Source organism: Eriocheir sinensis, chromosome 24 (genome assembly GCF_024679095.1).
Source record: "Eriocheir sinensis breed Jianghai 21 chromosome 24, ASM2467909v1, whole genome shotgun sequence".
In the NCBI taxonomy this organism is placed as follows: Eukaryota; Metazoa; Arthropoda; class Malacostraca; order Decapoda; family Varunidae; genus Eriocheir; species Eriocheir sinensis.
In genome coordinates, this window is record NC_066532.1 from 3,175,340 (window position 1) to 3,187,626 (window position 12,287).

Genomic DNA, 12,287 nt, shown 5'->3' on the forward strand with positions numbered 1-12,287 from the left:
TCCTTTTGATCATCTCCACCACCATCTTCACCACCACCACCACCACCACAAACCAGCCATAACCACCACAACCACCACCTCCCCCCCCTCACCTCACCCCCTCTCAGCCTCCGTGTAGCAGCTTAAAAGTAACTAGTTTTTGGCATGTTCTTATTAGTTGGTCTCGTGCGGGGCAGTGAGGGGGTAGAGGGCGTGGCTGTACCCCCCTCGCCCCCCTCCACACACAAGCCCCCCCCTTACACATCAGCGCCACGACACATAGACACACATACGCACACACTCGCACACAGCTAAGCGTACACAGACACTTCTTCGCCATGTGTACCCGACCCGAGGACACAATGGGGGGAAGGGGGAAGAGAGGGGAGGAGTGAATGGAGAGAGAGAGAGAGAGAGAGAGAGAGAGAGAGAGAGAGAGAGAGAGAGAGAGAGAGAGAGAGAGAGAGAGAGAGAGAGAGAGAGAGAGAGAGAGAGAGAGAGAGAGAGAGAATGGGAAGAGAAATAGGGAAGAGAAAACTTGGATAAGGGAATGGATAAGGTCATGAATGGGGGAAGAATTGAAAATGGGAAGAGAGAATGGAGTAAATAAGAGAAAAGGGGGACAAAGGAAAAAAGGGAAGGGAGGGAGAATTGTATAAAAAGAAGAAGAAGGAATGGAGGAAAAGGAAGAAATGGAGGAAGAGAAAAGAGGAGGAAAAAGTCGTGTTTGAGAATGGGGTGTGAAGAGAAAGAGGAGAGGAGAGAAAGAGGAAGAGGAGAAATAAAAGACTGGAAGGAGAAGAAAGAAAGAAAAAAAACTCGTTATGGGAAGTTAAGAGAAGGAAAAGGGAAGAGGAAGGGAGGAAGAGAATGAGAAGGAAGAGGAGGAGGAGGAGGAGGAGGATGCAAAGGCTTAATTGGAGGGAAGAAAGGAGAAGAGTTAAAGGGAGGAGGAGGAGAAGGAGGAGGAAAAGGAGAGAGAGGAGGACGAAGGAGAGGAAAGAGGAGGAGGAAGAAGGAGAGAAAGGAGAAGAGTTAGAGGAAAGAGGAGGAGAAGGAAAAGGAGGAAGAGGAGGACGAAGGAGAGGAAAGAGGAGGAGAGAAAGGAGAAGAATTAGAGGAAAGAGGAGAAGGAAGAGGAGACAGAGGAGAGCGAAGGAGAGGAAAGAGGAGGAGGAAGGAGGAGAGGAAAGTAAAGAGAAGAAGGAAAGGGGAAAAGAAATAAAGGAAGAGGAAGGGAGGAAGAGAATGAGAAGGAAGAGGAGGAGGAAGGAGGAGAGGAAAATAAAGAGAAGAAGGAAAGGGGGAAAGAAATAAAGGAAGAAGAAGAGAGGAAGAAAATGAGAAGGAAGAGAAGGAGGAGGAGGAGGAGGAGGATGTAAAGGCTTAATTGGAGGGAAGAAAGAAGAGTTAGAGGAAGAGGAGAAAGAGGAGGAGGAGGAAGGAGAGGAAAGCCTTGTTAGGGAAGGTTAAAGTCCACAAAGGAAAAAGTTCGGTCAATCATTAATTGTGTAAGTGATCGGGTGACACTTTTTGCCTCGTAGCGGGGGAGGGGGGAAGGGGGGAGGGGGGAAGGGGAAGCGTGACAAAAGGGGAATGGGAGGAGGAAGGGGAGGTAAGGGAGGAAAGAAAGAAAGAAGGAGAAGTTGGGGAGGAGAGGAGAAGGAGAAGAGGTAGGGAAAAAGGAAAGGAAAGGGAAGGAAAGAAGGAGAAATAGAGGAGGAGGAGGAGGAGAGGTAGAGAAGAAGGAAGGGAAAGGGACGGAAAGAATGAGAAGTTGGGGAGAGAAGAAGGAAGGGAAGGAAAGAAGGAGAAGTAGAGGAGGAGGAGGAGGAGAGGTAAGGAAGAAGGAAGGGAAAGGGAAGGAAAGAAGGAGAAATAGAGGAGGAGGAGGAGGAGAGGTAGAGAAGAAGGAAGGGAAAGGGAAGGAAAGAAGGAGAAGTAGAGGAGGAGGAGGAGGAGAGGTAGGAAAGAAGGAGGGGAAAGGGAAGGAAAGAAGGAGAAGTAGAGGAGGAGAAGGAGAGGAAGGAAAGAAGGAAGGGAAAAGGAAGGAAAGAAGGAGAAGTAGAGGAGGAGGAGGAGAGGTAGGGAAGAAGGAAGGGAAAGGGAAGCAAAGAGAGAAGGGAAAAAAGGAGGGAAGGGAAGGAATGTTTGAGGATTAAAAATGAGAGAGAGAGAGAGAGAGAGAGAGAGAGAGAGAGAGAGAGAGAGAGAGAGAGAGAGAGAGAGAGAGAGAGAGAGAGAGAGAGATAAAAAATAATATACAGAAAAAAAGAAAAGAGAGAGAGAGAGAGAGAGAGAGAGAGAGAGAGAGAGAGAGAGAGAGAGAGAGAGAGAGAGAGAGAGAGAGAGAGAGAGAGAGAGAGAGAGAGAGAGAGAGAGAGAGAGAGAGAGGAAATAAAGAAAGAAAGGAAAGAGGTGGAAGAAAAAAGGAACAACGAATAAACAAAATAAGTGAAAAGAGAGAGAGAGAGAGAGAGAGAGAGAGAGAGAGAGAGAGAGAGAGAGAGAGAGAGAGAGAGAGAGAGAGAGAGAGAGAGAGAGAGAGAGAGAGAGAGAAAAGGGAGGGGTCGTAGTTATCAGTTGCTCCATCAGAGAGAGAGATAGATAGACAGATAGAGAGAGAGAGTAAGGGAGGAAAAAGGGAGGTTATAGTTCTCAGTTGCTCCATCAAAGAGAGAAATAGATAGACAGATAGAGAGAGAGAGAGTAAGGAAGGAAAAAGGGAGGTTATAGTTCTCAGTTGCTCCATCAAAGAGAGAGATAGATAGACAGATAGAGAGAGAGAGAGTAAGGAAGGAAAAAGGGAGGTTATAGTTCTCAGTTGCTCCATCAAAGAGATAGATAGATAGACAGATAGAGAGAGAGAGTAAGGGAGGAAAAAGGGAGGGGTCGTAGTTATCAGTTGCTCCATCAGAGAGAGATAGATAGACAGACAGAGAGAGAGAGTAAGGGAGGAAAAAGGGAGGGGTCGTAGTTATCAGTTGCTCCATCAGAGAGAGATAGATAGACAGATAGAGAGAGAGAGTAAGGGAGGAAAAAGGGAGGGGTCGTAGTTTTCAGTTGCTCCATCAGAGAGAGATAGATAGACAGACAGAGAGAGAGAGTAAGGGAGGAAAAAGGGAGGTTATAGTTCTCAGTTGCTCCATCAGAGAGAGAGAGATAGACAGACAGAGAGAGAGAGTAAGGGAGGAAAAAGGGAGGTTATAGTTATCAGTTGCTCCATCAGAGAGAGAGAGATAGACAGAGAGGGAAAGAGAAAAAAAAATGGGGGGTCTAATTCTCGGTGTATCCTCAAGGGGGCAGCACAGACACACTCGGCGCATCACCAGCGGAAGTTTTGGCCGACCATCTTGTAGAACTTGTAATTGAAGGGTCTGTAGAAGTCCCTGAGGGTGTTGTACGTCTCGCGGGACACCTCGGGGTGGGAGCGGCCCTTGGAGGAGCCCAGGCAGTGCGGCCGACCTGACTTCTCCCGCTTGACGAGGCACGGGAAGCCCTTGGTCACGTTGAAGAAGAAGTGTTTCTCCGTGATCACGCGCTTCAGACCGAGGAACTCCTGCAGGGAAAGAGGGAGAGAGGTCAAGTCAGGTCAGGGAGGGTTAGATTAGGTCAGGTTAGGTCACGGGAATTTGGGTTATGTGGGGTTATTTTAGGTTAGGGGAGATTAGATTAGGGTAAGTTAGGTTAGTGTAGGTTAGGTTCCTGCAGGGTAAGAGGGAGAGAGGTCAAGTCAGGTCAGGGAAGGTTAGATTAGGTTAGGTTACGTTAGGGGAGGTTGGGTTAGGTATGTGAGGTTATTTTAGGTTAGGGGAGATTAGATTAAGGTAAGTTAGGTTAGTGTAGGTTAGGTTAGGTCAGGTTAGGTTAGGGGAGGTTGGGTTATGTGGGGTTATTTTAGGTCAGGGGAGATTAGATTAAGGTAAGTTAGGTTAGTGTAGGTTAGGTTAGGTTAGGTTAGGGGAGGTTGGGTTATGTGGGGTTATTTTAGGTTAGGGGAGATTAGATTAGGGTAAGTTAGGTTAGTGTAGGTTAGGTTAGGGGAGGTTGGGTTATGTGGGGTTATTTTAGGTTAGGGGAGATTAGATTAGGGTAAGTTAGGTTCCTGCAGGTAAAGAGGGAGAGAGGTCAAGTCAGGTCAGGGATGGTTTTATTAGGTCAGGTTAGGTTATGTGAGGTTGGGTGATGTGAGGTTATTTAAGGTTAGGGGAGATTAGATTAGGGTAAGTTATGTGAGGTTATTTTAGGTTAGGGGAGATTAGATTAAGGTAAGTTAGGTTAGTGTAGGTTAGGTTAGGTCAGGTTAGGTTAGGGGAGGTTGGGTTATGTGGGGTTATTTTAGGTCAGGGGAGATTAGATTAGGGTAAGTTAGGTTAGTGTAGGTTAGGTTAAGTTAGGTTAGCATAGGTAGAGAGGGGAAAGGTAGATTAGGGGAGGTGAGGGGAGGGAGGAGTAGGAGAGGAGAGGGCAAAAGTAGTGTTACCAACCTCATATAAAGAAAACAACAACAACAACAACAAAAAACAATATCGACCCTCTAAGACAAGTGAATATAAACAACAACAACAACAACAACAACAAAAACATGAGGAGTATCGAATCCTTTGATGTGAGACGAAGTATAAAAATGATGTCTTTCTGATCCTGTAACGTGCATGCTACCGTCACTATTGATCCCCCTTCCCTTCACTTCACTTCACTTCACTTCACTTTACTTCCCTTCCCTTCACTTCACTTCCCTTCCCTTCACTTCCCTTCCCTTCCTTTCACTTTCCTTTACTTCCCTTCCCTTCCCTTCACTTCCCTTTACTTCCCTTCCCTTCCCTTCCCTCCCCTTCCCTTCACTTCCCTTTACTTCCCTTCCCTTCACTTCCCTTTACTTCACTTCCCTTCCCTTCACTTCACTTCCCTTTACTTCCCTTCCCTTCCCTTCACTTCCCTTTACTTCCCTTCCCTTCCCTTCACTTCCTTCCCTTCCTTTCACTTCCCTTTACTTCCCTTCACTTCACTTCACTTCCCTTCACTTCACTTCCCTTCCCTTCCCTTCACTTCACTTCCCTTTACTTCCCTTCCCTTCACTTCCCTTTACCTCCCTTCCCTTCCCTTCCTTTCACTTCCCTTTACTTCCCTTCCCTTCCCTTCACTTCCCTTTACTTCCCTTTCCTTCCCTTCACTTCCCTTCCCTTCCTTTCACTTCCCTTTACTTCCCTTCCCTTCACTTCCCTTCCCTTCCCTTCCCTTCACTTCACTTCACTTCCCTTCACTTCCCTTTACTTCCCTTCCCTACACTTCACTTCACTTCACTGGACTGGACTTCCCTTCCCTTCCCTTCCCTTCCCTTCCCTTCCCTTCCCTTCACTTCCCTTTACTTCCCTTCCCTTCCCTTCCCTTCCCTTCCTCTCACTTCCCTTTACTTCCCTTCCCTTCCCTTCACTTCCCTTTACTTCCCTTCCCTTCCCTTTACTTCCCTTCCCTTCACTTCACTTCCCTTTACTTCCCTTCCCTTCACTTCCCTTTACTTCCTTTCCCTCCCCTTCCCTTCCCTTCCCTTCCCTTCCCTCTCTCTTTCCTTCCCTTCCCTTCCCATCCCTTCCCTTCCCTTCCTTCCTTCCTTCCTTCACTTCCCTTTACTCTTCCTTCCTTCCTTCACTTCACTTCCTTTACTTTCCCTTCACTTCACTTCCTTTACTTCCCTTCCTTCCTTCCTCCTTCCTTCCCTTCCTTCCTCCCTCTCTCTTTCCTTCCTTCCTTCCTTCCCTTCATGGCTCGGTGACTCTACTACTTGTTTCGTGTCACCTGGGAAGGGAAGGAGAGAGAGGGGGCGAGGAAGGGAGAACAAGAATGAAAAAGGTGGATAGGGCAGGAGAGTGAAGGGGAGGAAGGGAGAGAGTATAGAGTGGGAGATGAACTGACAGGGGAAAGGAGTCGAGAAGAGATGAAGTAAGAGAGGCGAGAGGAAGGGACACTATTGAAGACTGGACAATGGAAGGAAAAGGAAAGAAGGGAAGGACAGTTTGCACCAGCGCCATTTAAGGGAAAAAAGGAAGGAAAAAACAGACTGCATCGATCCTTAGGGAAATGAGATGAAACTGATCCCTTGATAGACACGAGGGAAAAAAGACAAAATAGATTAAAAGGAGAAAGAAATAGATAAAAAGTAAAATCAAAACAGGAAAACAGAGATAAAAAGATAGAGAAAAAAGATAAAACAGTGAAAAGATAGATAAAATAAAGAGAAAAAATTGTTAAAAAGGAGAAAAATAAGGAAGAAGAAAGTAGATTAAGAGAAAAGTGGATAAATAGAAAAAAAAGCCAATAGAGAAAAAATGTTAACAAGATAAAAAGGAAAGTTAGAGAAAAATAGAAAATAGAAAAAATAGAGCAAACAGGAAAATAAAGAAGGAAAAAGAAAAAAAAGAAAAGAAACGATAGAAAAGAGAGAGGAAAGCAGAGGCGGAAAGCATAAAGGCAGACACATTAATATAGATAGATAAATAGATAGATAGATAGATAGATAGATAATTACAGGAATACTTGAATATAAAGTGACAGTGGTAAGTAGATAGTGATAGATGTATTAGGAGGTAGATTAGAGATTGAATAGGCAGATGCGTTACTGAACAGATAGATAGATAGATAGATAAATAGATGAATAAATAGATAAATAATTAAGACAAGACTGTAAGAGTTCAATTAGTTAAGGTTAATTAGGAAAAGACAAAGAACAACATAACAAAAAAAACATAAAATTGACTTAATGAACAAAACTATTACTACCAAAATAAATAATAAAATAAAATAAATAAAATAAATAAAAAACTAAGTAAATATATATTGTTCTTGATGTCTGTTTAACTACATACAGTCACCTCCTACACACACACACACACACACACACACACACACACACACATCAAGAGCATTATCTATGTACGTATCGTGTGTGCGTGTACGAAGAGAGATATGTAGACACGCCCGATCCATGTACATCAAAGGGAATATCTATGTACGTGTGTGTGTGTGTGTGTGTGTGTGTGTGTGTGTGTGTGTGTGTGTGTGTGTGTGTGTGTTTTATTAAGACCCAAATTAAAAGGAATATATGTTTTCTTAGATGTTAACAAATCGAAGGAAAAAAAAACTAATAAAAAAATATGATGAAGTTAGCGAATATTTTAACCCACATTCGGCATTTCGAGGCTTACAACAACACCAACATAAAATCAGAATATCGTAGAGGTTTTGTTAGTATTTCCATGGCTAGTTTTATGAGCCTAGTGATAGTTTGACGAGGCTTCTGCACACACATTTCATAAGGCTTTCGTAGAGGTTGTGTTAGTATTTCCAAAGGTAGTTTTGAGCCTAGTGATAGTTTGACAAGGCTTCTGCACACACATTTCATAAGGCTTTCGTAGAGGTTGTGTCAATATTTCCTAGAGTAGTTTTTTGAGCCTAGTGATAGTTTGACGAGGCTTCTGCACACACATTTCATAAGGCTTTCGTAGAGGTTGTGTTAATATTTCCTAGAGTAGTTTTTTGAGCCTAGTGATAGTTTGACAAGGCTTCTGCACACACATTTGATAAGGCTGCGATAGAGGTTGTGTTAGTATTTCCATGGGTAGTTTTATGAGCCTAGTGATAGTTTGACAAGGCTAAATACACTACATTTGGAAAGGCTTTGATAGAGGCTGTGTTAGTATCTCCATGAGTACTTTCATGAGCCTAGTAATAGTTGGGCAATGCTATACACATTTCCACACTTGATAAGGCTTTCGTAGAGGTTGTGTTAGTATTTCCATGGGTAGTTTTGCGAGCAAAGTGATAGTTTAACAAGGCTCCACACTCACATTTGGAAAGGCTTTGAGAGAGGTTGTGTTAGTATTTCCATGGGTAGTTTTACGAGCAAAGTGATAGTTTGACAAGGCTCCACACTCACATTTGGAAAGGCTTTGATAGAGGCTGTGTTAGTATCTCCATTTAGTAGTTTTACGAGCCTAGTGATAGTTTGACAAGGCTTCTGTACCATGAACGTGAAAACCTACTCATGAGAACCCGACTAATCTCCTCTGTGGCCTTGGGAAGTAGTGGTCGTGAGAGCCTTAAAAAAAAAAAAAAAAAAAAAAAAAATCCCTAATAATCTAGTAGTCAGAATTTTCATAGTGATAGTTTGGGAAGTCTTCTGCACCGTGAACGTGAATACACACTCATGAGAACCCGACTAACCTCCTTTGCGGCCTTGGGAAGTAGTGGTCGTGAGAGCCTAAAAAAAAAGTCCCTGATAATCCAGGAGTCAGAATTTGCCTCGTGATAGTTTGACGAGGCTTCTGTACCATGAACGTGAAAACCTACTCATGAGAACCCAACTAACCTCTTTTGTGGCCTTTGGGAATAGTGGTCGTGAGCCTAAAAAAAAAAATAATAATAAAAAGTCCCTGATAATCCAGAAGTCAGAATTTGCCTCGTGATAGTTTGACGAGGCTTCTGTACCATGAACGTGAAAACCTACTCATGAAAACCCGACTAACCTCTTTTGTGGCCTTTGGGAATAGTGGTCGTGAGCCTAAAAAAATAAAAATAAAAAGTCCCTTATAATCCAGAAGTCAGAATTTGCCTCGTGATAGTTTGACGAGGCTTCTGTACCATGAACGTGAAAACCTACTCATGAAAACCCGACTAACCTCTTTTGTGGCCTTTGGGAATAGTGGTCGTGAGCCTAAAAAAAAAAATAATAATAAAAAGTCCCTTATAATCCAGAAGTCAGAATTTGCCTCGTGATAGTTTGACGAAGCTTCTGTACCATGAACGTGAAAACCTACTCATGAAAACCCGACTAACCTCCTTTGTGGTCTTTGGGAATAGTGGTCGTGAGAGCCTAAAAAAAAAAAAAAAAAAAAAAACTAATAATCCAGAAGTCAGAATTTGCCTGGTGATAGTTTGACGATGAATGTGAAGAACTACTCATGAGAACCCGACTAATCTCCTTTGTGGCCCTGGGAATAGTGTGGTCGTGAGAGCCTAAAAAAAAAAAAAAAAAAAAGTCCCTGATAATCCAGGAGTCAGAGTTTGCCTCGTGATAGTTTGACGAGGTTTCTGTACCGTGGACGTGAAAACCTACTCATGAAAACCCGACTAACCTCCTTTGCGGCTTTGGGAAATAGTGGTCGTGAGCCTAAAAAAATAAAAATAAAAAGTCCCTAATAATCTAGTAGTCAGAATTTGCCTCGTGATAGTTTGACGAGGCTTCTGTACCATGAGCGTGAAAACCTACTCATGAGAACCCAACTAACTTCCTTTGTGGCCTTTGGGAATAGTGGTCGTGAACCTAAAAAAAAAAAATAATAATAAAAAGTCCCTGATAATCTAGTAGTCAGAATTTGCCTCGTGATAGTTTGACGAGGCTTCTGTACCATGAACGTGAAAACCTACTCATGAGAACCCGACTAACCTCCTTTGCGGCCTTGGGAAATAGTGGTCGTGAGAGCCTAAAAAAAAAAAATAAAAAAAAAAAACTAATAATCCAGAAGTCAGAATTTGCCTGGTGATAGTTTGACGATGAACGTGAAAAACTACTCACGAGAACCCGACTAACCTCCTTTGTAGCCCTGGGAAATAGTGGTCGTGAGCCTAAAAAATAAAAAAAAAAAAAAAATAAAAATAAAAAAAAAAGTCCCTAATAATCCAAGGTCAGAATTTGCCTGGTGATAGTTTGACAATGAACGTGAAAAACTACTCACGAGAACCCGACTAACCTCCTTTGTAGCCCTGGGAAGTAGAGGTCGTGAGAGCCGAAAGAAAGTCCCCGATAACCCGAAAGAGTCCGAATTCGAGAAAGGCAGAAATTGTATACAGAAAAAAATATGCAAGCTCTCGTCCAATATCAGGAGTCCAGTGAATTATCGCAACAAATAATGAAACCGCCACAATTCTAGATGGGTCTCGTGTGCTTTTCGGATTAATGATTTTACCGTTGATCGAAATTGCCCCCCCCCCAAAAAAAAAATGGCACATACACAAAACAGGAGAGAAATTGGCAAAAAAAAAATAATAATGGGCTGATTGGATTCCTGAGTTGTCTTGGTTATGTGTGCTGTGTGTGTGTGTGTGTGTGTGTGTGTGAGAGAGAGAGAGAGAGAGAGAGAGAGAGAGAGAGAGAGAGAGAGAGAGAGAGAGAGAGAGAGAGAGAGAGAGAGAGAGAGAGAGAGAGAGAGAGAGAGAGAGAGAGAGAGAGAGAGAGAGAGAGAGAATGTGGTCCGTACAATGAATAAATAAAGTAGAGAGGATAATCGATAACAGGTGTCTCTGTGTGTGTGTGTGTGTGTGTGTGTGTGTGTGTGTGTGTGTAAAGAGGAGAAATATAGGAATTATATTGATAGGAAAAATTACTACACATACGAAGAGAGAGAGAGAGAGAGAGAGAGAGAGAGAGAGAGAGAGAGAGAGAGAGAGAGAGAGAGAGAGAGAGAGAGAGAGAGAGAGAGAGAGAGAGAGAGAGAGAGAGAAGGAAATAAATAAAAAAAGAAAACGAGGGAAAGAAAAAGAAAGAAAAAGTAAGAAAAGAAGAGAGGGAAATAAAGAAAGAAAGAAAGCGAGAGGAAGAAAGAAGGAGAGAGAGAGAGAGAGAGAGAGAGAGAGAGAGAGAGAGAGAGAGAGAGAGAGAGAGAGTGTGTCTGGAGGCTTCGGCGGGACAGTCAACAGAGACAGTCAACAGCCATTAAGTATTATGTTGACACAGCGGCGGCCAAACAGACGACAGTTAACGCTCAGCCAGTCAGTCAAGCAGTCAAATAGAGTTAGTCAAGCAGTCAAGCAGTTTCAATCAATCCCCCAATCATTTTTCAGTCTTTAGTTAATCAGTCAATCAGTCAGTCAGTCTTGTTAATCAGTCAATCAGTCAACCAACCAGTCAAACAGCAGTCAAGCAGTTTCAATCAATCTCCAATCATTTCTCAGTCTTTAGTTAATCAGTCAATCAGTCAGTCAGTCTAGTTAATCAGTTAATCAGTCAGTCAGTCAGTCAAACAGTTAGTCAAGCAGTTAATCAAGAGTTCAAACATTTAAACAGACACCAATTAAGTCATTTCTCATTTGGGAGTCTTTAAGTAATTTGTCAAACGTTTAGTCAGTCAGTCAGTTGGTCAGTCAATTAGTGAGGCATTCAGTCAACCTGCCATGTCGTATTGACTAGTATAACGAACAGTATTTTTAGCTCCCATCGTTTGCCATTCAGTCTGTCAACCAGTCATCCAGGCATTCAGTCAGTCAGCCAGTTAACCAGTTCGCCAGACGTTCAATCAGTTAACCATCTCGCCAGTCAGTCAGTCTATCTACCAGTCAGTCAGCCAATTAACTAATCAGTCAGTCAGCCATTCAACCAGTCAGTCACTCAACCAGTCATCCAGTCAGTCAGTAAGCCAATTAACCAGTCAGTCAATCAATCAGTCATTCAGTCAGTCAGCCAATCAACCAGTCAGTCAATCAACCAGTCATTCAGTCAGCAAATCAACCAGTCAGTCAATCAACCAGTCATTCAGTCAGTAAATCAACCAGTCAGTCAATTAACCAGTCAACCAGTCAGTCAGTCAACCAGTCAGTCAATCAACCAGTCAGTCAGTCAGTAAATCAACCAGTCAGTCAATTAACCAGTCAACCAGTCAGTCAGTCAACCAGTCAGTCAATCAACCAGTCAGTCAGTCAACCAGTCAGTCAATCAACCAGTCATTCAGTCAGTAAATCAACCAGTCAGTCAATTAACCAGTCAACAAGTCAGTCAGTAAATCAGTCATCCAGTCAGTCAGTAAACCAACCAGTCAGCCAGTAAATCAACCAGTCAGTCAACCAGTCAGCCAGTCAGTCAGCCAGTCAGTCAGTCAGCCATCCAGCCAGCCAGTTCAACCTATTACTGATGCCGGACAAAAAACACAAAAAAACAAAATCACAACAGGATCGGGACGAGTATTAATAAACAGCGCTGCGGGGCGAGGAGGCAAAATGGAAAATGTAAAACCGGTGAATTTGTAGCATTAATCGGTGACTCCCACGCGCCATTACCGGTACAGGCCACGGGAACAGCGGCCGTGATTGCTGTTATTAATGGCGCCCGGGGGAGTGTCGTACAGGGATTGGCGGCCTGGATTTTGTTGGTGTCACGCCGCGGAATGTATGTGTGTTTCTGGGCCTGTTGAAACGCTGCCTGAATTCATGAAGTGACGGGAGATTAGCTTCAGCTTGGTTCATGAAGTGGTTGGTGGAGTTGAACATCGACTTCGAATACAAATTGGTGGACTTTCCTTTCTGTTATTGTTGCCCTTGAG

At 43.3% G+C, this 12,287-nt stretch overlaps 1 protein-coding gene and 1 long non-coding RNA gene across 3 annotated transcripts in view; one reads left to right on the forward strand and one right to left on the reverse strand.

Annotated features, from left to right (window-relative positions):
• The first annotated feature begins 1,775 nt into the window (after nucleotides 1–1,775).
• On the forward strand, nucleotides 1,776–2,164 carry LOC127002770 (uncharacterized). The gene is made up of 2 exons (XR_007756530.1): nucleotides 1,776–1,817; nucleotides 1,881–2,164. It is a non-coding gene; the product is annotated as an uncharacterized LOC127002770 (long non-coding RNA).
• Nucleotides 2,165–2,298: 134 nt separating this feature from the next.
• LOC127002771 (heparan sulfate glucosamine 3-O-sulfotransferase 6-like) overlaps nucleotides 2,299–12,287 on the reverse strand; it is a 147,505-nt gene continuing 137,516 nt past the window's right edge. For both annotated transcript variants that reach the window (XM_050868896.1, XM_050868897.1), the window contains exon 6: nucleotides 2,299–3,538. In XM_050868896.1, the coding sequence (XP_050724853.1) occupies nucleotides 3,305–3,538 (234 nt within the window). In that variant the 3' untranslated portion in view covers nucleotides 2,299–3,304. The remainder of the gene's footprint in view (nucleotides 3,539–12,287) is intronic.